The sequence below is a fragment of the Arachis stenosperma genome, chromosome 10 (genome assembly GCF_014773155.1).
Source record: "Arachis stenosperma cultivar V10309 chromosome 10, arast.V10309.gnm1.PFL2, whole genome shotgun sequence".
NCBI lineage: Eukaryota > Viridiplantae > Streptophyta > Magnoliopsida > Fabales > Fabaceae > Arachis > Arachis stenosperma.
Window position 1 is genome coordinate 81,694,296 of NC_080386.1, and position 26,559 is coordinate 81,720,854.

The following is a 26,559-nucleotide window of genomic DNA, read 5'->3' on the forward strand; positions in this document are numbered from 1 at the left end:
TATATGAAAAAATTTTAAGTGTATTAAAAACTGTTGATCTTAATTATTAAAAATATATATATGTTAATTAAAATTAACGGTTAAAATAATTAAAATACCAGTATTTTCAGTACACTTAAAATTTTTCATATATATATATATATATATATATATATATATATATATATATATATATATATATATATATATACTCACACACGCATCATGGTTTGGTATATCGCTATCATTTTTTTTGGTGATCCCACTATCATTTTCATTAATTATGTTTTGCAGAAGTTAGATCTTTTACTTTCATATAACACACAAAAACAAAAAACAAAAAAACAAAAGAATTTGAGTAGCTCATTAGTATATTTATGTGATTATGTCCATGTTGTTGATTTTTTTTGTGACTTTATGTCGATATTGATTATTTCTCTTATTACTCTTAAATAAAATTTACATTGATTACCAAAAAAAAATTACATTTTTTATATAAAATCGTCAAAGTTTTCTAATTCAAAATATAAAAATGAATTTTGGAGATAATATGTCTATCCATTTATAAAATAAATTCGACATAATTAATTAAGTTTAGAATCAAACCGGTTCGATATTATTAGAGAATATTATAGATTTAATATTAACAAGACAAAGAAGATTGATTTGTATAATAATTAATTAGACTAATTATTTATAATTTTAAAGATGAAAATTATTTATATATGTTCTTTTAAAAGAACCTATTTTGACTATAAATTCGATAATTAAATTAAATTACATCACTGTCTTTTGAAAAATGATAAAACAAAATATCAATTAAAAAATAAAAGGCCAAAATATTAATTATAAGAACAATTGCATAACGATAACCTAACTACTTGTTACGGCCTGGCCCAGGTCACTCGCGGGTCGGCCTGACCCTCTGATGACCCGACCCGAACGGTCGAGTACGTACCGCTCGCTACGCAATCCGGACACGCGTCCTTGACACTCTCCACCGTAGCTGTGAGGAAGTTTCGAGGAAAGTGGGCCTGTCCTTGAAGGGCCCACCTCTGACACGGTATAAATGGGGGAGGACCTGCCCTTCCCCCAAGGTACGTCACACACTGCCTTACTCTCTTTTTCGCCTGCACATTCGACTGACTTGAGCGTCGGAGTGTCATTGCAGGTGACACCCCCCTCTTCGTCGAGAGCTCGGAACGTCGGTTCCCGATCTTGCCCTCACGACCCATTCCAGATCACACCCCAACTATCCACACGAGGATCACTCCAAACCGTCTAGTACCCGACCTACCGAACATTGGCGCCGTCTGTGGGGAACCACGCGACTGAATGGAGATCGTGCCAGGTCCAAGGGGCCAAGGCCGCCCAGGAGGTCTTGAGGGGGCCGCCTCCGTCGCCTCCCCCCGAGAGCAGTTAAGATCCCCTCCACGACAAATCGAGCCACAACAAAGAACCCGTGAAAGACGCCCCTTCGGGGGAACGGGTAGCGATAGCGCCAGGATAATGCAAGAACTGCGCCATAGGGTGCAGAACCTGGAACGCCAATTAGCGGATCAGGAACGTCACCAAGAGGCCTCCGACCCTGACTACTTCCAATCCCCAGAAAGTCGAGGCAGAGCCTCCCACCGAAGCAATCGCTCCCGACTTACTCCCGTCTCAGGATCGGAATCGGAAAGTAGCCGGGAGGACCGAGAACGCCCTAGGAGACGAAATGATACAATCATCTACGCTCGGGGTAAACGAGCGTGTGTCATGAGACGAGACCGTGAAAACGGAGAAGAGAGGTCCGAGAGAACGCAATGATCCGTCATCAAGGGCGCCACCCCATTCCACCATTCTATCCTCGAGGTCCGGTTGCCAAAGCACTTTGACAAACCAACGGACATGAGGTATGATGGGACACAAGACCCACAGGAGCACCTCACGGCCTTCGAGGCCCGAATGAACCTAGAGGGAGTGGGAGACGAGGTAAGGTGTCGCGCTTTCCTGGTCACCCTGGCAAGCCCTGCGATACAGTGGTTCAATAGCCTCTCGCAGGACTCCGTGGCCAGTTTCTCGGACATCAGCCGCGCCTTCTTAGCACAATTCACCACCAGAATCGCGAAGGCAAAACACCCGATCAATTTGCTCGGCGTCACTCAGAAAGTCAACGAGACGACCAGAAAATACCTAGATCGCTTCAATGACGAATGCTTGGAAATAGAAGGGTTAACGGATTCGGTGGCGAGTCTATGCCTGACCAATGGACTTCTCAACGAGGATTTTAGAAAGCATCTCACCACTAGGCCAGTCTGGACGATGCAAGAGATCCAAATGGTGGCACGCGAATACATTAACGATGAGGAAGTCAGCCGAGTTGTGGCTGTCAACAAACGACAACCCTCCTACACTCAGCCCAGGCAACATGGCAACGGAGAACGACAGAAGGAGCACGCCAGAGACGGCGGCCCGAGCAGAACACCTAGACCGTTTCCCCGTGTGGGGAAGTTCACCAACTATACCCCCTCACTCTCCCCATCATGGAAGTCTACCAACAGATAGCTGAGAAGGGAATCTTGTCGAAGCCCCATCCACTGAAGGACCGAACTGGCGGTAACAAAAGCCTGTACTGCGATTACCATAAAGGCTACGGACATAAGACGCAGGACTGTTTCGACCTAAAAGATGCGCTTGAACAAGCAATTAGAGATGGGAAACTGGCTGAATTCTCCCATCTCATCAGGGAACTGATGATTGGATTTTTGATGGTTTAAAATTTCACAAATGAATTCTCGTTGCAAGTATAGTTCCTAAACCAAACAATAATCTTCTCATACAAAAAGTTGTTTGTCACTAAAATAAACCCCTAAATTTATAAACCGAAGTATTGGAGCCTCGGGTCGTTCTCCCTAGGAATTACAATAAAGTGTCTTGTTATTGGTTGTGAGTTATTTTGGGGTTTTTGAGATTTTAGACAAGAAATATAAATGGCAAAGAAAATAAACTAACAACTAATAAAGCTCTTGGCAAGATATGAGAACTAGAAGTCCTATCCTAGTTATCCTTCTCAATTGTGATGAGAATTGTGTATTGCTCCCACTTAGTTAACCTCTAACCATGGAGGAAAGTCAAGTGGATGAATCAATTCGATTCCTCAAGTCCTAATCAACTCCTAAAGGAAAGACTAGCTTTAGAGGCATTCAAATCAATTAGCAACTTCTAATTATCAATCAACAAAGGAATTAGATAACTCAAGAGTCACTAATTACTCTACCTAGGCCAAGAGGAACAAAATCTATACTAAAATCCAACCAAGCATTTCATCAAACACTTGGAAGGTACAAAAGAAAAGCAAAGCAAATTGACAACAAGAATAGAATCTAACAACATTTATTGCAATGAATTAACAACAACAATTAAAAGAAACACATTTATTATGAATTACCTTTTATTGAATTTGGAAGAAAGTAGAAGGAACAATACTAGATCTACAACAAAATATAAGAACAACCTAAAGGAAATTACAACAAAAGAGTAGAAGAAGATGAATGTAGCAACAAAAAGTTGAGAGATAGAAGTGGAAGAAAGCAAAGATTAAAACCTAGATCTAAGAACTAAACCTAATCCTAATCCTAATCCTAGAGAGAAGTGAGAGCTTCTCTCTCTAGAAACTACTTCTAAAACTAAACTATGACTAATGGTAACTAGCTTGTGTTTCCCTCTTCACTCCTTGGGTTAAATAGCATCAGAAATGAGTTGGATTGGGCCCACAAGGCTTTAGAATTCGCTGGCCACATTTTGCTTTAAGTGAACCAGGTGGCAGCAACAGCGCGTGCGCGTACTATACGCGTACGCGTCACCATGCGCGGTTCAACCATAGCAAATCTTATATTGTTTCGAAGCCCCGGATGTTAGCTTTCTAACCCAACTGGAACCGCATCATTTGGACCTTTGTAGCTCAAGTTATGGTCGATTTAGTGCGAAGAGGTCGGCTTGACAGCTTTTGCGTTTCCTTTATTTCTCCATGAGTTCTCCATTTTTACATGCTTTTCCTTCATTCCCTTGATCCAATCCTTGCCTCCTAAATCTGAAATCACTTAACAAACATATCAATGCATCTAATGGAATCAAAGTGAATTAGATTTAGCTATTTTAAGTCCTAAAAAGCATGTTTTTACTCTTAAGCACAATTAAAGGAGAAGTTATAAAACCATGCTATTTCAATGGATAAATGTGGGTAAAAGGTCATAAAATCCCTTAAATCAAGCACAAGATAAACCCTACAAATGGGGTTTATCAACCTCTCCACACTTAAACCAAGCATGTCCTCATGCTTAAACCAAGAGAAAGCAAAGGGCATCAACATTTATTCAATAGAAACTAACTAGATGCAATCTACCTATATGCAACTATCTAAATGAATGCAATTGCTTGGTCAAAATAAATTAATTCTCAAGAAGCATATATGCACAAGGGCTAAGGACTAGCGAGTCTAATCCACAATTGGATTGAGTTATTAAATATTTTTACAAACTTGCATGAAAAGTGATGATTGTAGGTGGAAATATGTAATTGAGCATCAAACCCTCACCGGATGTGTTTGCACTCTATTCGCTCAAGTGTTTAGGGTTGATTATCTCAATTCTCTCCTAATCATGCTTTCTAAGATTTGTTTTTCTTCTAACAATCGACATATATTTCATGCATGCATACAAGTATCATGAGGTCTTTTCTTTGGTTATAATGGGGCTAGGGTCAAGGTAGGATGCATATATGGTTAAGTGAGCTTGAAATTTGAATCTTTGATAATCTTAAGCTTCCCACCTAACCTATGACATCCTATACAATTTCAAAGCTAGCCTAACTACCCATTTTCACTTTTTCACATACTCATGTATTTCCTTTTCATTTCACAACACTTATGCATTGATTTTATTGAGCTTCGCTTTGGGGCATTTTTATTACTTTTCTTTTTTTCTTTTTTTTCTTTTGTTTTTCTCATTTTTTTTCTTTCTATATACAAGAGCATCAATGCATAAGGTTTTACATTTGATCAATACATGAGTATATACCCAATTCCCAATATTTTCAATAACAATACAAAATACACCCCTTTTATTCACCCAGTGTCCCAAGATTCCCACACTTGAATGATACTCACACACTAGCCTAAGCTAATCAAAGATCCAAATAAAGGACAATTATTGTTTTCCGCTTTAGGCTTGTAATGTGCTAAATTTAAGAACAAGTGGGTTAATCGTAGGCTCAAATTGGCTAACAATGGATGATAAAAGGTAAGGCTATTTGGGTAAGTGAGCTAAATGAAATGATGGCCTCAATCATATAAATGCATGAATACACAAAATAATGGACATAAAGAATCAAACAATTCAAAGATTACAATCATAGAAAGAGAATAATGCACACAAGAAGGAAAATAAGTGGTTATAAGATGTAACCAAACCATTGGGCTCAAATCTCACTTGCTTGTGTTCTAAGCTCAAAAACATGATCCACAAGATATATATAATTCAAGAAAGTTTTATGAAAAGTTTTCACTCAAATCAATTGGTGCCCTATAGATAGAAATCTTGAAAAATTTCATTATTTTGACTAAGTTTATTGTGTATACATATGCAAAAATAAGAAAATGCAAGTAAAAACCATAAAATCCTAGAATGAAATGCAAAAGTGTTGGGATTAGAAATTTGTCACCCAAAATCGCCGACCGGTCGGACGACCTCCCCACACTTAAAAGTTTGCACCGTCCTCGGTGCACTCAAAGATGAGCAAGGGGGTACGGCGAATCTCCGGATTGCTGCGTGTTCTTAGTCTTGCTTCCGTTATTGCTTGTGGTGCATCATTTATGAAAAACAAAAATATAACACCATAAGATGAGAAGATATAAAAACAAGGAAGCATACATTGTTGGAATGAGGTACTAATCACTAGAATGAGGTGAGTGAATTAGTGTGACATTAAGAAATATTAGTTATGTGAATTCTAAATTGTGCTGTTTAGAACACACATTAGCATAAAAAGCTATGTCACAAAAGAAGCATGCACTTCACTTATCCTAGTGTGCTTGAGATGCTCTAAGTGAACTTGTAAAGTAAAACAAGCATTAAAGAAGCATGAAAGCATTCAAGTCAAACACATATGGATGCATATGATTATGAAATACAATGCATTAAGGTAAATGCATAACATCATCTATCAAGAGGTTGCCTAATCGAGGAAAAGGGTTCAAATCACATGATGGCTAGCTACAACATGCAATTCAAAAGAGTTATAAGCTCGAAGGCAATTCTCATCACTTGGTATTCGCAAAGGTAAGCATGAAAAACTCAAAACCAAGTAGCAAAATATAACCTCAACAATAGAATCCAACAAAGATTATCTAAAAACATTCATGCTAAAATAGCATTTAGGCAATAAGGGCAGCAATGTATGGTAAACAAAGTCAATAATCCAACACTTATGAAGAAAAGAGAGAAAATAAAATGAATTCTAAACTAAAACTAACTAATCAACTAACTAACTAACTAACTAACAACTAACTAAAATAAATGGTTATCGATGGTGTTTGGAAGTGTTGGATGAGGGGTAGGAGGAGGGAAGAAGAAAGGAGAAGGAAAGAAATAGAAAGAGGAGAAGAAAAGAAATGTGGTGAAGGAAGGAAATACGCGCGTACGCGCGCATGCCGCGCGCGCACAGATGGTTTATTTCGAGAGTGGCGCGTACGCGTCGTGTGCGCGTGCGCGCGAGTGGGGTTATGCCCAAGGCACAACGTTGGCGCGGCGTAGGCACAACTCTCTGGAAAATGTATGGAATGTAGAACTTCTCAATCCACGCGTACGCACGCATGGCGCGCGTGCATGGATGGTCAAAAATGCTTGATGCACGTACGCGCGCAGTACGCGTACGCGTGGATGGTGCTCTGTTTTTCAAAAATTTTTGCTATGTTTTTGCACCAATCCAAGCATTCCAAACCTCCAAACAGCTACCAAAACATCCTAAAACCTTATTTAACATGATAAAATGCTAATTAAATTCAACCAACTATTCTAAACATGAAATTAAACTAGTTCTACCAATATGTACAAAAGAGAAAATGAAAGGATTTTACCATGGTGGGGTGTCTCCCACCTAGCACTTTTGTTTATTGTCCTTAAGTTGGACTTATGGGGAGCTTCTCTCAAGGTGGCTTGTGCTTGTACTCATCTTGGAACTTCCACCAATGCTTGGACTTCCAATAAGCTCCATCATTCAAGATTAATATCTCCAAGCTTTGATGGAGTTCTTCACAAACCATGGGCTCCCAATGTTGATCCTCATGTGTTCCCGGATCCCATATTTTGTCTTCACACCCATCTCCAAGTTGATTATCATTAATCCATGTGGGTGGTGAGCAAGGTGAATTCTCAACAAAGTGACCAAACATCCTTCTAGACCCATGTACTCTAGTTATACACCAACCTTTGCTATCAAGCTTTGGACATGTGACCATAGTGAACCTAGAATGATGCTTTCAACCACTAACCATCTCTTTTTTACTCTTAAAGCCACTAATTTTTCTAAGTTGACCATCCGTCTCAAGCAAACCATATTCAAGGGGAATAGAAAAGCTTAAGTATAAGGAATTTACCCACTTGAATGAGAGAATGGATGGTGGTGGCTTGGGGAGCGGTATCTCCAATGTGCTTGCAAGCTCTACTCCCTTGTTTGCTTCCTTGTCAATCTCCACCTCTTCATAAACTTCTTCATTCTCAATCCTTTGTTCATCAACTTCATCTAACTCTTCTCCATCACTCAAGTCATAAATGGGAGGTTGAGAGAAATCTACCGCCACATCACTCTCAAATTCATTGGGAGAAGGTTCTTCAAATTCAAAGGATTCTTCACCAAGAAGATTGGATGTATGATCTTCATCACCAAGGGAACTCAATTCTTGCTTCATTCTCTCCAAGTCTTCATATAGAATATGCCTCGGAGGTTGTGCACATTCCTCCTTAACATCAAATTCAATCTTCTTGGAAGAAATCTCTATGATTTTAGCTTCCCATGGAGGTTCCGCATCTCCTATGTCTTCAACCACTTCTTCCTTTTCTTCAATGATCATAGGCTTCTCCAATTGTTCTAACACAAAGTGGTATTCCTCTTTTTCCACTGGAGTTTCCAATCTCTCCTTCATGCTATGTTCTTCTTTTGATTCTCCACATGTAGCCATGGGAGTTCCTTGAGTGTCCAAAAGTTGGGATGCTAGCCAGTTTACCACCTCATCCAAGGCGGTCATGAATTGTTGTACATCCCTTGTCATCTCTTCTTGTCCTTGAAGAAGAACACCAAGGGTTTCATCCATTAGAGGTTGGGGTGGATGGAAGGGTTCATCATTTTGGGGGAAGGGTTCATAATAGGAAGGTGGTTCATCATAATTAGGGTGTAGTGGTTCAACATTCTCCACTCTTTCCACTTGTTGCACAACATGCTCCATAGTTGCTTGAAATTGATCCCATGCTTCCTTGAGACGATTCCTTGACTCTTGTTCCACTTGGATATCATGATTAGGATCATATTGCTCTTTGATCAATGGACATGAATATTCTTCCATGGGAGGTTGTGGTGGAAGGTAGAATTCATCTTGTGGTTGAAAATTTTCATTTAATGGAGGTGGTTCATCTTGGTCATGGTATGGAGTTGGCTCTTGAAAGGGTTGATATTGTGGTGGTTCGACATATGGCTCATATGGCTCAAAAGTTGGTTGGTGTGATAAATATGGATTGGGGTCATATGGAAGTGTTTGGTGAAAATAGGCTTGTGAGTGTGGTTGAGGTTGATGTTGAGGATATGACTCATAGGCGTATGGTGGTGGTTCTTGGAAGTCACAAAGTGAGTCACCATAGCCATTGGATTGGTATACATCATAGAATGGCTCTTCTTCATAGTGCATTGGTGGAGGTTGTTGCCATGAAGATTGATCATATGCATGTGGCTCCTCCCACCTTTGGTTATTCCATCCTTGATACATCTCTTCATTGTAATCTCCACTTCCTACAACATAGTTGTAATCACACTCATAGCCAAAATGAGAATTCATAATGGAAAGAGAAAACAAAAATCAAAAGCTAATAGAAAATAAGAGAAACAAAATTCTACAAATAGCAAACAAAACAAAAAAGCAAGATATTCACACTATTCACATATGTACAATAACCAATAACATAACACCATTGCAATTCCCCGGCAACGGCGCCATTTTGATGATTGGATTTTTGATGGTTTAGAATTTCACAAATGAATTCTCGTTGCAAGTATAGTTCCTAAACCAAATAATAATCTTCTCATACAAAATATTGTTTGTCACTAAAACAAACCCCTAAATTTATAAACCGAAGTATTGGAGCCTCGGGTCGTTCTCCCTAGGAATTACAATAAAGTGTCTTGTTATTGGTTGTGAGTTATTTTGGGGTTTTTGAGATTTTAGACAAGAAATATAAATGGCAAAGAAAATAAACTAACAACTAATAAAGCTCTTGGCAAGATATGAGAACTAGAAGTCCTATCCTAGTTATCCTTCTCAATTGTGATGAGAATTGTGTATTGCTCCCACTTAGTTAACCTCTAACCATGGAGGAAAGTCAAGTGGATGAATCAATTCGATTCCTCAAGTCCTAATCAACTCCTAAAGGAAAGACTAGCTTTAGAGGCATTCAAATCAATTAGCAACTTCTAATTATCAATCAACAAAGGAATTAGATAACTCAAGAGTCACTAATTACTCTACCTAGGCCAAGAGGAACAAAATCTATACTAAAATCCAACCAAGCATTTCATCAAACACTTGGAAGGCACAAAAGAAAAGCAAAGCAAATTGACAACAAGAATAGAATCTAACAACATTTATTGCAATGAATTAACAACAACAATTAAAAGAAACACATTTATTATGAATTACCTTTTATTGAATTTGGAAGAAAGTAGAAGGAACAATACTAGATCTACAACAAAATATAAGAACAACCTAAAGGAAATTACAACAAAAGAGTAGAAGAAGATGAATGTAGCAACAAAAAGTTGAGAGATAGAAGTGGAAGAAAGTAAAGATTAAAACCTAGATCTAAGAACTAATCCTAATCCTAGAGAGAAGTGAGAGCTTCTCTCTCTAGAAACTACTTCTAAAACTAAAATATGACTAATGGTAACTATCTTGTGTTTCCCTCTTCACTCCTTGGGTTAAATAGCATCAGAAATGAGTTAGATTGGGCCCACAAGGCTTTAGAATTCGCTGGCCACATTTTGCTTTAAGTGAACCAGTGGTAGCAACGGTGCGTGCGCGTACTATGCACGTACACGTCACTATGCGCGGTTTAACCATAGCAAATCTTATATCGTTTCTAAGCCCCGGATGTTAGCTTTCTAACCCAACTAGAACCGCATCATTTGGACCTCTGTAGCTCAAGTTATGGTCGATTAAGTACGAAGAGGTCGGCTTGACAGCTTTTGCGTTTCCTTTATTTCTCCATGAGTTCTCCATTTTTACATGCTTTTCCTTTATTCCCTTGATCCAATCCTTGCCTCCTAAATCTGAAATCACTTAACAAACATATCAAGGCATCTAATGGAATCAAAGTGAATTAGATTTAGCTATTTTAAGTCCTAAAAAGCATGTTTTCACTCTTAAGCACAATTAAAGGAGAAGTTATAAAACCATGCTATTTCAATGGATAAATGTGGGTAAAAGGTCATAAAATCCCTTAAATCAAGCACAAGATAAACCCTACAAATGGGGTTTATCAGGAACCAAGGAGACGAGGTCGTGACCAAGACGGGGAAGACAAGTCCCGAACAGCGAATCGGCGACAAGAGCCAAGGGACGAGGACCAAGGTCTTACCAAAGTAAACGTAGTGACCACGAGGAACACAGCCCCAAGATCAAGATCAGCACACAAAAAAGACACGAAAGTCCTAGAGATCTCCTCTTCACCCTCACAAAATTCTAAAAGGGCCCCGTCCATTTCCTTCGGACCAGAAGATCAATGGTTCGATGAGATCCTGGAAAATCCCCCCATGGTCATTACGGCCTGGGTGGGAACCGACCTCGTCAAACAAATTTTTATAGTTATAGGAGCAGACTCGAACATTATGTTTCGAAACGTTTTCGACGCGTTGGGGCTACGAGACGCCGACCTAACAACTCACCAACACGGTGTCGTCGGGCTAGGCGATCACTTCATCAAGCCAGATGGCATAATTTCCCTACCGGTCTCCTTAGGAGGTGAACAAGGACAGAGATCAGTTATGGCCGAGTTCGTAGTTCTACGAGACTTCACGGCTTACAACATCATCTTAGGGAGGAAGACCATCAACGAGGTCGGCGCAGTGATCAGCACAAAACTGCTCATCATGAATTTTGTCACGGACAACGGATCTGTAGGGTCCATAAAAGGAGAGTTGGAAACGGCGATCGCTTGCGATAATGCCAGTCTCTTCCTGAGGAAAAAATCCAAAGAAGCGTCAGGAATGTTTCTTACCGATCTGGATGTCCGGATCGATGACAACCCCAGACCTGAACCAGAGGGGGACCTAGAGAAGTTCAGAGTTGGGGACACAGAGGAAAAGTTCACATTCATTAACAGAAACCCCCCACATGAATTGAAAGAACCTTTGGTAGAGATGATCAGGGCCAACGGCGATCTGTTCGCCTGGACACCGGCCGACATGCCAGGCATAGACCCACATCTTATGTCGCACTACCTGGCCGTCAAGCCTGAAGCCCGGCCAGTGGCTCAAAGGAGAAGGAAGATGTCGCAAGAAAGGGTAGAGGAGGTGGCCAGGCAAACGGCCAGCCTCTTAGAAGCAGGTTTTATCCGAGAACTAGACTACTCGACCTAGTTGTCGAATGTAGTCCTAGTGAAAAAACACAATGGGAAATGGAGAATGTGCGTGGATTACTCGGATCTTAACAAGGCGTGTCACAAGGACAGCTACCCCTTTCACAACATTGACGCGCTCGTCGACGCGGCGGCAGGATACCGGTACCTTAGCTTCATGGACGCCTATTCCGGCTACAATCAGATACCGGTGAACCGGCCTGACGAGGACAAAACAACATTCATAACCCCAAATGGAATCTATTGTTACACGGTGATACCTTTTGGCTTAAAAAATGCAGGAGCTACATATCAGAGATTGATGAATAAGATATTCAACGATCTCATAGGGAAGACGGTGGAGGTCTATATGGATGACATTCTCGCAAAGACCACCCGGCCAGATGATCTCCTAGGAGATTTGGGAAATGTATTCGCATCCCTCCGAAAAAATGGCATGAGGCTCAATCCACTCAAATGTGCCTTTGTGAGTAGGGCGCTACAAGAAGCAGAGGCAAGGTACAGTAAACTGGAAAGAATAGCACTAGCACTCCTGACCTCTTCTCGCAGACTGAAGCAATACTTCCAGGGCCACTGGATAGTCGTGAGAACGGACCAAGGAATCTGCCAGGTACTCCAAAAACCCAATTTAGCAGGAAGAATGATGATGTGGGCTATTGAACTCTCCCAGTACGACCTACAATATAAACCTCGGCACGCAATCAAGGCACAAGCAATGGCCGACTTCATGGCAGAGGTAACAGGGGACCCCACCGAGGAGAAGGGCACACGGTGGACATCTTCCTCAGCCTGGTGAGCAGACGACGAGTGCCCGGTACTGGCCATTTTCTCGAGAACGGGGGAATCACGCGCCGTGCTTACTTGCTTATCCGACATGACGACGTCTGGAGGCGTGGGCACCGCTTGTTCCCCCTCGTTCCCAGAAGGAGCCACCGGTTGCTCCTCAGCTTTTTCCCCATCACTTTCCACGAGGAAAGTCTTGAACAGATTTTCAAGGCCGGTCACTTCGGCAGACATCCCAACTGCAAACAAGAGATAAACGAGCAAATCAGTAGTCAGCAAACCAAAAGCAAAACAAGCAAGTGTGCAAAAGACAGCGCGACATCAAAGACTCACAAATATAATCACGAGCGACCTCCCGACTACCCATAAGGAGATGGGGATTCACATGATTTCTCCCAAAAATAGCCCACAACACGTCGGCAATCTTTCAGTCCGCAGCCGACATCCCCTTATAAGTCACCTTTATGAAGGCGTTGGACCCCGCCCCAAAACTCCAGTACGTCGGGATGAGGCATTCTCTTTCCAACGACAGCCAAAAGCGGTGCCGACCCTTAACCGGCCGAACCTTAAAATACTTGTCCTTGAACCCATGATAGGAGTCCTCGAACAAGCCAAATATCCTCCGCCCTTGGGCAGAACGGAAGGACATGAACCCTTTCCTCGCTTTCCCCTCCTTGGAAGGGTTCCTAAGGTTAAAAAAGAAAAAGAAGACATCAACGGATATCGGCAGTTCCAAGTACTCGCACACCATCTCGAAACAGTGAATTGAAGCCCAACTGTTCGGATGCAACTGCGATGGCGCCACAGATATCCGACTAAGGAGACCCATTTGAAAGGCAGAGAAGGGGATCCGAACCCCAACTTGAGTGAACATGGTCTTATAAAACCAGATTCAGTTGGCAACTCGGGGTGCGTGAAAGTTGAGCTCATACAATCGCTCATGGGGGCAGGAACAAAAACGTTATAGTTACCTCCTCGTCGGTACCCCCGCACAAGTACCTGGCTTGACGGAACTCGGTGAGCTCCTCCTCACCCATCTGATTCGGGGAGTCCCTGAGATCGGAGACCACCCAAGCGTACGGGTCGTAACCCCCGGCGGAGGTAGAAGCTCGAGACACGATGATGCACGAAATTGTGATCATCAATGGTGCCATCAACATGGTATGCTCAATTGCAATCTCAAGTCTTTATCACAACTTCGCACAACTAACCAGCAAGTGCACTGGGTCGTCCAATTAATAAACCTTTCGCGAGTAAGGGTCGATCCCACAGAGATTGTTGGTATGAAGCAAGCTATGGTCATCTTGTAAATCTCAGTCAGGCGAATTCAAATGGTTATGGAGGATTGATAATTAAAAGATGAATAAAACATAAAATAAAGATAGAGATACTTATGTAATTCATTGGTGAGAATTTCAGATAAGCGTATGGAGATGCTTTGTCCCTTCCGTCTCTCTGCTTTCCTACTGTCTTCATCCAATCCTTCTTATTCCTTTCCATGGCAAGCTGTATGTTGGGCATCACCGTTGTCAATGGCTACAGTCCCGTCCTCTCAGTGAAAATTTTCAACGCGCTCTGTCACAACACGGCTATTCATCTGTCGGTTCTCGATCATGTCGGAATAGAATCCAGTGATTCTTTTGCGCCTGTCACTAACGCCCCACAATCGCGAGTTTGAAGCTCGTCACAGTCATTCAATCCCTGAATCCTACTCAGAATACCACAGACAAGGTTTAGACCTTCCGGATTCTCAAGAATGGCCGCCAATGGATTCTAGCTTATACCACGAAGATTCTGATTAAGGAATCCAAGAGATATCTACTCAAGCCTTGTTTGCATGTAGAACGGAAGTGGTTGTCAGGCACGCGTTCACAAGTGAGAATGATGATGATCGTCATATAATCATCACATTCATCAAGTTCTTGGGTGCGAATGAATATCTTAGAACAAGAATAAGCTAAATTGAATGGAAAATAGTAGTAATTGCATTGATACTCGAGGTACAGCAGAGCTCCACACCTTAATCTATGGTGTGTAGAAACTCCACCGTTGAAAATACATAAGAACAAGGTCTAGGCATGGCCGAGAGGCCAGCCCCCATGATCTAAGAACTAGACGTTCAAAGATGAAAATACAATAGCAAAAGGTCCTATTTATAGAGAACTAGTAGCTTAGGGTTTACAAAAATGAGTAAATGACGTAAAAATCCACTACCGGTCCCACTTGGTGTGTGCTTGGGCTGAGAATTGAAGCTTTCATGTGTAGAGACTTTTCATGGAGTTAAACGCCAGCTTTTGTGCCAGTTTGGGCGTTTAACTTCAGCTTTTGTGCCAGTTCCGGCGTTAAACGCCGGGAATTCTTGAGCTGATTTGGAATGCCGGTTTGGGCCATCAAATCCCAAGAAAAGTATGGACTATTATATATTTCTGGAAAGCCCTGGATGTCTACTTTCCAACACAATTGAGAGCGCGCCAATTGGGTATCTGTAACTCCAGAAAATTCTCTTCGAGTGCAGGGAGGTCAGAATCCAACAGCATCTGCAGCCCTTTTCAGCCTCTGAATCAGATTTTTGCCCAAGTCCCTCAATTTCAGCCAGAAAATACCTCAAATCACAGAAAAACACATAAACTCATAGTAAAGTCTAGAAAAGTGAATTTTAAATAAAAAATAATAAAAATATAATAAAAACTAACTAAAACATACTAAAAATATACTAAAAACAATGCCAAAAAGTATAAATTATCCGCTCATCACAACACCAAACTTAAATTGTTGCTTGTCCCCAAGCAACTGAAAATCAATAGGATAAAAAGAAGAGAATATACAATGAATTCCAAAAACATCTATGAAGATCAATATTAATTAGTTGAGCGGGGCTTTTAGCTTTTTACCTCTGAACAGTTTTGGCATCTCACTTTATCTTTTGAAGTTCAGAATGATTGGCTTCTATAGGAACTCAGAATCCAGATAGTGTTATCGATTCTCCTAGTTAAGTATGATGATTCTTGAACACAGCTACTTTATGAGTCTTGGCTGTGGCCCAAAGCACTCTATTTTCCAGTATTACTACCGGATACATCCATGCCACAGACACATAACTGGGTGAACCTTTTCAGATTATGACTCAGCTTTGCTAGAGTCCCCAATTAGAGGTGTCCAGGGTTCTTAAGCACACTCTTTTTTGCTTTGGATCACGACTTTAACCGCTCAGTCTCAAGTTTTCACTTAACACCTTCACGCCACAAGCACATGGTTAGGGACAGCTTGGTTTAGCCGCTTAGGCCAGGATGTTATTCCTGTAGGCCCTCCTATCCACTGATGCTCAAAGCCTTGGATCCTTTTTATTGTCCTTGCCTTTTGGTTTAAAGGGCTATTGGCTTTTTCTGCTTGCTCTTTTTTTTTTGAATTCACTGCTTTTTCTTGCTTCAAGAATCATTTTTATGATTTTTCAGATCCTCAGTAACATGTCTCCTTTTTCATCATTCCTTCAAGAGCCAACAATTTTAACATTCATGAACAACAAATTCAAAAGACATATGCATTGTTCAAGCATACTTGCCACCACATCAAAATAATTAATCTGTTATAAAATTCGAAATTCATGCAATTCTTCTCTTTTTTCAATTAAGAACATTTTTCATTTAAGAAAGGTGATGGATTCATAGGACATTCATAACTTTAAGGCATAGACACTAAGACACTAATGATCATAAGACACAAACATAAATAAAACATAAAGCATAATTTTCGAAAAACAGAAAAATAAAGAACAAGGAGATTAAAGAACGGGTCCACCTTAGTGATGGCGACTTATTCTTCCTCTTGAAGATCTTATGGAGTGCTTGAGCTCCTCAATGTCTCTTCCTTGCCTTTGTTGCTCCTCTCTCATGATTCTTTGATCTTCTCTAATTCCATGGAGGAGGATGGAATGTTCTTGGTGCTCCACCCTTAGTTGTCCCATGTTGGAACTCAATTCTCCTAGGGAGATGTTGATTTGCTCCCAATAGTTTTGTGGAGGAAAGTGCATCCCTTGAGGCATCTCAGGGATTTTATGATGAGGAATTTCCTCATGTCCATGAGTGGGATCTCTTGTTTGCTCCATCCTCTTCTTAGTGATGGGCTTGTCCTCATCAATGAGGATGTCTCCCTCTATGTTAATTCCAACTGAATTACAGAGGTGACAAATGAGATGAGGGAAGGCTAACCTTGCCAAGGTAGAGGACTTGTCCGCCACCTTATAAAGTTCTTGGGATATAACCTCATGAACTTCTACTTCCTCTCTAATCATGATGCTATGAATTATGATAGCCCGGTCTATAGTAGCTTCGGACCGGTTGCTAGTGGGAATGATTGAGCGTTGGATAAACTCCAACCATCCCCTAGCCATGGGCTTGAGGTCATGCCTTCTCAGTTGAACCGGCTTCCCTCTTGAATCTCTCTTCCATTGAGCGCCCTCTTCACAAATGTCTATGAGGACTTGGTCCAACCTTTGATCAAAGTTAACCCTTCTAGTGTAGGGGTGTTCATCTCCTTGCATCATGGGCAAGTTGAATGCCAACCTTACATTTTTCGAACTAAAATCTAAGCATTTTCCCCGAACCATTGTAAGCCAATTCTTTGGGTCCGGGTTCACACTTTGATCATGGTTCTTGGTGATCCATGCATTGGCATAGAACTCTTGAACCATTAAGATTCCGACTTGTTGAATGGGGTTGGTAAGAACTTCCCAACCTCTTCTTTGGATCTCATGTCGGATCTCCGGATATTCACTCTTTTTGAGTTTGAAAGGGACCTCGGGGATCACCTTCTTCATGGCCACAACTTCATAGAAGTGGTCTTGATGCACCCTTGAGATGAATCTCTCCATCTCCCATGACTCAGAGGTGGAAGCTTTTGCCTTTCCTTTCCTCTTTCTAGAGGTTTCTCCGGCCTTAGGTGCCATAAATGGTTATGGAAAAACAAAAAGCAACGCTTTTACCACACCAAACTTAGAAGGTTTGCTCGTCCTCGAGCAAAAGAAGAAAGAAAGTAGAAGAAGAAGAAAATTGAGGAGATGGAGGGGGCTTTTGTGATTCGGCTGAGGGGGAGAAGTAGTGTTTAGGTTGTGTGAAAATGAAGGAGTGAAGAAGGATTTATATAGGGGTAGAGAGAGGGGTAGGGTTCGGCCATTATGGGTGGGTTTAGGAGGGAAAGTGGTTTGAATTTGGATGGTGGGGTAGGTGGGGTTTTATGAAGGATGGATGTGAGTGGTGAAGAGAATGGTGGGATTTGATAGGTGAGGGGTTTTTTTTTTTGGGAAGAGGTATTGAGGTGATTGATGAATGGGTGAAGAAGAGAGAGAGTGGTGGGGTAGGTGGGGATCCTGTGGGGTCCACAAATCCTGAGGTGTCAAGGATAGCTCATCCCTGCACCAAGTGGCGTGCAAAACGCCCTTTCTGCCAATCCTGGCGTTAAACGCCAGCTGCTGCCCTTTTCTGGTGTTAAACGCCAGTTTCTTGCCCATTCCTGGCGTTAAACGCCAGTCTGGTGCCCCTTTCTGGCGTTAAACGCCCAGAATGGTGCCAGACTGGGCGTTAAACGCTCATTTGCTGCCTTTACTGGCGTTTAAACGCTAGCAAGTTTTTCCTCCAGGGTGTGCTATTTTTCATTCTATTTTTCATTCTGTTTTTATTTTTTCAATTATTTTTGTGACTTCACATGATCATCAACCTATAGAAAACATAAAATAACAATGGAAAATAGATAAATATAACATTGGGTTGCCTCCCAACAAGCGCTTCTTTAATGTCAGTAGCTTGACAATGGGCTCTCATGGAGCCTCACAGATGTTCAGAGCAATGTTGGAACCTCCCAACACCAAACTTAGAGTTTGAATGTGGGGGTTCAACACAAACTTAGAATTTGGTTGTGGCCTCCCAACACCAAACTTAGAGTTTGACTGTGGGGGCTCTGTTTGACTCTGTTTTGAGAGAAGCTCTTCATGCTTCCTCTCCATGGTTATAGAGGGATATCCTTGAGCCTTAAACACAAAGGATTCTTCATTCACTTGAATGATCAATTCTCCTCTGTCAACATCAATCACAGCCTTTGTTGTGGCTAGGAAGGGTCTGCCAAGGATGATGGATTCATCCATGCACTTCCCAGTCTCTAGGACTATGAAATCAGCAGGGATATAATGGTCTTCAATCTTTACTAGAACATCCTCTACAAGTCCATAAGCTTGTTTTCTTGAATTGTCTGCCATCTCTAGTGAGATTCTTGCAGCTTGTACCTCAAAGATCCCTAGCTTCTCCATTACAAAGAGAGGCATGATGTTTATGCTTGACCCTAGGTCACACAGAGCCTTCTCGAAGGTCATGGTGCCTAATGTACAAGGTATTGAGAACTTCCCAGGGTCCTGTCTCTTCTGAGGTAATCTCTGCCTAGTCAAGTCATCCAGTTCTTTGGTGAGCAAATGGGGTTCATCCTCCCAAGTCTCATTACCAAATAACTTGTCATTTAGCCTCATGATTGCTCCAAGGTACTTAGCAACTTGCTCTTCAGTGACATCTTCGTCCTCTTCAGAGGAAGAATACTCATCAGAGCTCATGAATGGCAGAAGTAAATCCAATGGAATCTCTATGGTCTCAGTGTGAGCCTCAGATTCCTATGGTTTCCTCATTAGGGAACTCATTGGAGGCCAGTGGACGTCCATTGAGGTCTTCCTCAGTGGCGATCACTGCCTCTTCCTCTTCTCCAAATTTGGCCATGTTGATGGCCTTACACTCTCCTTTTGGATTCTCTTTTGTAATGCTTGAAAGAGTACTAGGAGGGAGTTCAGTAACTTTCTTACTCAGCTGACCCACTTGTGCCTCCAAGTTTCTAATGGAGGACCTTGTTTCAGTCATGAAACTTTGAGTGGTTTTGATTAGATTAGAGACCATAGTTGCTAAGTCAGAGTGGCTCTGCTTAGAATTCTCTATCTGTTGCTGAGAAGATGATGGAAAAGGCTTGCCATTGCTAAACCTGTTTCTTCCACCATTATTATTGTTGAAGCCTTGTTGAGGCCTCTGTTGGTCCTTCCATAGGTGTTTCCATAGGGTTCTCCCATGTAATTCACCTCTTCCATTGATGGGTTCTCAGGATCATAAGCTTCTTCTTCAGATGAAGCGTCCTTAGTACTGCTTGGTGCAGCTTGCATTCCAGACAGACTTTGAGAAATCATATTGACTTGCTGAGTCAATATTTTGTTCTGAGCCAATATGGCATTCAGAGTATCAATCTCAAGAACTCTTTTCTTCTGATTCGTCCCATTGTTCACAGGATTCCTTTCAGAAGTGTACATGAATTGGTTATTTGCAACCATTTCAATGAGTTCTTGAGCTTCTGCAGGCGTCTTCTTCAGATGAAGAGATCCTCCAGCAGAGCTTTCCAATGATATCTTGGACAGTTCAGACAGACCATCATAGAAGATACCTATGATGCTCCATTCAGAAAGCATGTCAGAAGGACACTTTCTGATCAATTGTTTGTATCTTTCCCAAGCTTCATAGAGGGATTCACCTTCCTTCTGTCTGAAGGTTTGGACTTCCACTCTAAGCTTACTCAATTTTTGAGGTGGAAAGAACTTTGCCAAGAAGGCATTGACTAGCTTTTTCCAAGAGTTCAGGCTTTCTTTAGGTTGTGAGTCCAACCATATCCTAGCTCTGTCTCTTACAGCAAAAGGGAATAGCATAAGTCTGTAGACCTCAGGGTCAACCCCATTGGTCTTGACAGTGTCACAGATTTGCAAGAATTCAGCTAAAAACTGATGAGGATCTTCCAATGGAAGTCCATAGAACTTGCAATTCTGTTGCATTAGAGAAACTAATTGAGGCTTAAGCTCAAAGTTGTTTGCTCCAATGGCAGGGATAGAGATGCTTCTCCCATAGAAGTCGGGAGTAGGTGCAGTAAAGTCACCCAGCACCTTCCTTGCATTGTTGGCATTGTTGTTGTTTTCGGCTGCCATGTCTTCTTCTTGTTTGAAGATTTCTGTTAGGTCCTCTACAGAGAGTAGTGCTTTAGCTTCTCTTAGCTTTCGCTTCAAGGTTCTTTCAGGTTCAGGGTCAGCCTCAACAAGAATGCTTTTGTCTTTGCTCCTGCTCATATGAAAGAGAAGAGAACAAGAAAATATGGAATCCTCTATGTCACAGTATAGAGATTCCTTGAGATGTCAGAGGAAAAGAAGAATAGAAAGAGGAGGTAGAAGAAGAAGAATTCGAACTTATCAAGAGAGATAGAGTTCAAATTGTTGATAGTGGAGGAGTGTTAGTCCTTAAACAGAAGGATGTGAGAAGAGGGGAAGAATTTTCGAAAATAAAGTAAAAGATTTTAAAATAATTAAAAGAAATTTTGAAAATTTGATGAATGATTTTCGAAAATTAAAGTTGGGAAAGAAATAAAGTGATTTTGAAAAAGATTTTGAAATTAGAAATAAAAAAGATATGATTGAAAACTATTTTGAAAAAGATGTGATTAAGAATATATGATTGAAAAGTTATGGTTTTAAAAAGATATGATTGAAAAAGATATGATTGAAAAACAATTTAAAAAGATTTGATTTTTAAAATTAATGACTTGGCTAACAAGAAATTTAAAAGATATGATTCAGACATTAAACCTTTCTCAACAGAAAAGGCAACATACTTGAAATGTTGAATCAAATCATTAATTGTTAGCAAGTATTTTTGAAAAATGGAAAGAAATTGATTTTGAAAATATATGATTGAAAAGATATGATTTGAAAAAGATTTAATTTTGAAAAATTATGAAAACTTGAAAAAAAATTGAATTAAAAACAGAATCTTCCCTCTTGTGTCATCCTGGCGTTAAACGCCCAGCCAGGTACCCTGGCTGGCGTTTAAACGCCAGTTTTCCTTCCTCACTGGGCGTTTTGAACGCCTAGCTTTTTCTGTGTAATTCTTCTACTGCATGTTCTGAATCTTCAATTCTCTGTATTATTGACTTGAAAAGACACAAATTAAAATTTTTTTTGAATTTTTAATGATGAGGAATAATCAAAATGCCACTAAGATCAAATAAACAATGCATGCAAGACACCAAACTTAGAAGTTTGTATACTATTGACACTAACAAATTGAGAATGCATATGAGAAACAACAAAACACTCAAGACAAGAGAATTTAAAGATCAGATCAAGGAAATCATCAAGAACAACTTGAAGATCAATGAAGAACACAATGCATGTAATTTTCGAAAATTAGAGGAATAAAGACATGCAATTGACACCAAACTTAAAATTAGACACTAGACTCAAACAAGAAACATAAAAATATTTTTGATTTTAAGATTTTATAATTTTTTTGGATTTTTTTGAAAATTATATGGAAAAGAAAATAAAGAGATTCAAAATTTTTAATAAGAATTCCAGGAATCATGCAATGTTAGTCTAAAGCTTTAGTCTAAAGAAATTAGACATGGCTAGCCAAGCTTCAGCAGGACATTACATTCAACAGCTAAATTGATGAGAATCAATCAGCTTTTGTGATGATAAGAACATCACCTTGAAACTCTAGAATTCATTCTTAAAAATTCTGAAGAAAAATACCTAATCTAAGCAACAAGATGAACCGTCAGTTGTCCAAACTCGAACAATCCCCGGCAACGGCGCCAAAAACTTGGTGCACGAAATTGTGATCATCAATGGCGCCATCAACATGGTACGCTCAATTGCAATCTCAAGTCTTTATCACAACTTCGCACAACTAACCAGCAAGTGCACTGGGTCGTCCAAGTAATAAACCTTTCGCGAGTAAGGGTCGATCCCACGGAGATTGTTGGTATGAAGCAAGCTATGGTCATCTTGTAAATCTCAGTCAGGCGAATTCAAATGGTTATGGAGGATTGATAATTAAAAGATGAATAAAACATAAAATAAAGATAGAGATACTTATGTAATTCATTGGTGAGAATTTCAGATAAGCGTATGGAGATGCTTTGTCCTTTCCGTCTCTCTGCTTTCCTACTATCTTCATCCAGTCCTTCTTATTCCTTTCCATGGCAAGCTGTATGTTGGCCATCACCGTTGTCAATGGCTACAGTCCCATCCTCTCAGTGAAAATGTTCAACGCGCTCTGTCACAGCACGGCTATTCATCTGTCGGTTCTCAATCATGTCGGAATAGAATCCAGTGATTCTTTTGCGTCTATCACTAACACCCCACAATCGCGAGTTTGAAGCTCGTCACAGTCATTCAATCCCTGAATCCTACTCAGAATACCACAGACAAGGTTTAGACCTTCCGGATTCTCAAGAATGGCCGCCAATGGATTCTAGCTTATACCACGAAGATTCTGATTAAGGAATCCAAGAGATATCCACTCAAGCCTTGTGTGCATGTAGAACGGAAGTGGTTGTCAAGCACGCGTCCATAAGTGAGAATGATGATGAGCGTCACATAATCATCACATTCATCAAGTTCTTGGGTGCGAATGAATATCTTAGAACAAGAATAAGCTAAATTGAATGGAAAATAGTAGTAATTGCATTGATACTCGAGGTACAGCAGAGCTCCACACCTTAATCTATGGTGTGTAGGAACTCCACCGTTGAAAATACATAAGAACAAGGTCTAGACATGGCCAAGAGGCCAGCCCCCATAATCTAAGAACTAGACGTTCAAAGATGAAAATACAATAGCAAAAGGTCCTATTTATAGAGAACTAGTAGCTTAGGGTTTACAAAAATGAGTAAATGACGTAAAAATCCACTACCGGGCCCACTTGGTATGTGCTTAGGCTAAGAATTGAAGCTTTCATGTGTAGAGACTTTTCTTGGAGTTAAACGCCAGCTTTTGTGCCAGTTTGGGCGTTTAACTCCAGCTTTTGTGCCAGTTCCGGCGTTAAACGCCGAGAATTCTTGAGCTGATTTAGAACGCCAGTTTGGGCCATCAAATCTCGGGCAAAGTTTGGACTATTATATATTGCTGAAAAGCTCTGGATGTCTACTTTCCAACGCAATTGAGAGCGCACCAATTGAGTATCTGTAGCTCCAGAAAATCCTCTTCAAGTGCAGGGAGGTCAGAATCCAACAGCATCTGCAGCCCTTTTCAGCCTCTGAATCAGATTTTTGCTCAGGTCCCTCAATTTCAACCAGAAAATACCTGAAATCACAGAAAAAAAATATAAACTCATAGTAAAGTCCAGAAAAGTTTATTTTAAATAAAAACTAATAAAAATATAATAAAAACTAACTAAAACATACTAAAAACATACTAAAAACAATGCCAAAAAGCGTATAAATTATCCGCTCATCACACGATGCGAGGCATACCTACAGTGGGGGTACCACTCAATTAGTCTAACAGGTCGAGAACTCGAAAAAACCCAGAAACTATGATTAACTTGTTCTACAACCCAAACTAAACATGCCTGAAGTTAAACCCAAACAGAGTCTATCCCAAGATGGTAACCCCCCTAACGCACCTACTTGACATTAGAGAGATATCTATCTTACAAAACCAAACAACGAAACAGCAAGCACATGCAGTAAACATGCAAGAAAGCATTGAAGCAGAAGAAAGAAGGGATTGATGGTTACCTGGATTGATTGCAAAAACTTGAAAAAGAGAAGGACGCTTAAAAATGCCGGAATAAGTCTTCGGATAATGAGGATTGCAGAAGGAATAGATTGGAGAAGCAAGAGTGGGAAAGAAAAACCAATGCAAAACTGTTTAAAACTGCCAGAAAGGGAGCGCGAAAGGCCTGGGGCCAAAATGGTCTTTGTGCACAGGGTTTTTAAACCCTTTATGAGCATTTAATGCTCTGCGCGAGGAACAAGGCGACGGATGATCGCTCCAACAACGAACGGACACGCACGCAAGGCGCGCGTTCCCCCCACGGGCGACCGACTCAGCGACAACGAACAAAAAGATAACACGCCGCCAACAGCCTGTGCGGCTAATTGCAGACGCGTTGGGGCACTGTTACGGCCTGGCCCAGGCCACTTGCGGGTCGGCCCGACCCTCTGATGACCCGACCCGAATGGTCGGGGACGTACCGCTCGCTATGCGACCCGGACACACGTCCTTGACAGCTCTCCACCGCAGCTGTGAGGAAGCTTCGAGGAAAGTGGGCCTGCCCTTGAAGGGCCCACCTCTGACACGGTATAAATGGGGAAGGACCTGCCCTTCCCCCAAGGTACGTCACACACTGCCTTACCCTCTTTTTCGCCTGCACATTCGACTGACTTGAACGTTGGAGTGTCATTGCAGGTGACACCCCCCTCTTCGTCGAGAGCTCGGAATGTCGGTTCTCCATCTTGTCCTCACGACTCATTCCAGATCACGCCCCAACTATCTACACGAGGATCACTCCAAACCGTCCGGTACCCGACCTACCAAACACTACTATATACATCTCTTTTAATATTAATGGATACTCACACTTAGATACTTAATAAGTAGTGCTCTTAATAGTGATGTTAAGTGTATTGTGATATGTGGAGTTTAAGATTGTTCATAATTTATTAATAATAACAAAACATGAGAAAGAATTTTTTTTTCTTATGGTGTTTGTTATAGCATTTTAAAAATTGATTTATAATTAATAAAAAAATTTAAATAGTTAATATTTAATTTAAAATATAAAAATGAATAAATTTTAAATATTATAAAAGAAAAATTAAATTCAACATCAAATAATAAACACTAGGAAATTGATTTTTTTTTTCATTATTTGGTCTTGCATTTCTGAAAAGGTTCACACATTTTAAGTTTTTTTTTCTTATTTTAGTAGCAGAGACCCATTTTTAATTAATTTATTTATTTATTGCTCAAACCCATTGTACACATCCACTTCTAAATTGTGGAAAGTCTCGTTAGAATCCAAAACCAGGTCTACAAAAAAAATTAAAATAATATAAAGTATTATAAAATATATTTCGTTAACATGTGTTTATGGCCAATTTTAAGTTTACAATTAAGTAATTTGAGGGACAAATGCTGTAATTTGTGGGTTCCGTCCTCCGGATTCTGCTTCTATTGGAGTCAACTGTGACAGTTATAATGAAACCGTCATAAAAGAGTGGACACGCGTAATCATAAAAGAGTGGACACGTTACTTTATTAGGTGAAGATGAAATTGAGTTTCAGCACCATAGAATCTCCCTTTTTTGTTAGAAAAAGTTGAAGTGGGACCTTTGGTGTTTGGCCAGTAGAGATGGTCTAATGGTTGGGTCTAGGACTCTAGGTGTATTTATGGATGAGATTGGTAAAATGGAGTCCAACTGTTAAAAATCTTTGGAAAAGAGTCTTTACACATGAATCGAGAAAAGAGGGTTCTAATTTAGATAGATTTGATTAATCAAAATAACTTGTCATATGTGGTAAATTATTTTAAAAAAATTAATTATATTAAATTATAATTAATTAAATAAAAGTGAACAATTTAAAAATTTTGTATTTATTGTTATACAAAATCATGATTAATTAAATTTATTTGTATAAAAAAATGATTTTAATGTTTATACATTACAAAATAATTTTTAAATAAATTATTTAATTTTATTTATAAAATTAAAAATACTAACAAATTCAACAATAAATAAATAAAATTAATTTTATATCTATTTAAAAAAATATTTTTGTGATGATAAAATATTTAAATATTAATTTTAATAATTTTATTATAAAAATATTAATTTTAATAATTTTATTATAAAAATATTAATTTAATATTATATTAATTTACTTTTATTTAATTAATTAAATTAATATAATCACAATAAAAATTTAAAGGAAAAGTTACCTTTACTGATTTATTTTTTTAAATATTGAACGAAAATTAATATAATTTTTTAATATTAAAAATTATAATATTTTATAAAATTTTAAAAATAATAAAATTTATAAAAAATAAATTATCAGATCAAATTTTTTTAATTT

General features: G+C 39.8%; 1 protein-coding gene and 1 non-coding gene across 2 annotated transcripts; both read left to right on the top strand.

The window, feature by feature from the left end:
* The first annotated feature begins 1,869 nt into the window (after positions 1-1,869).
* Positions 1,870-2,526, top strand: LOC130957278 (uncharacterized). Its single transcript, XM_057884146.1, has one exon. The coding sequence runs from the start codon at positions 1,870-1,872 to the stop codon at positions 2,524-2,526; it is 657 nt and encodes a 218-aa protein (XP_057740129.1).
* A 17,586-nt stretch (positions 2,527-20,112) lies between these two features.
* Positions 20,113-20,220, top strand: LOC130958735 (small nucleolar RNA R71). Its single transcript, XR_009077841.1, has one exon. It is a non-coding gene; the product is annotated as a small nucleolar RNA R71 (small nucleolar RNA).
* Positions 20,221-26,559: the final 6,339 nt, after the last annotated feature.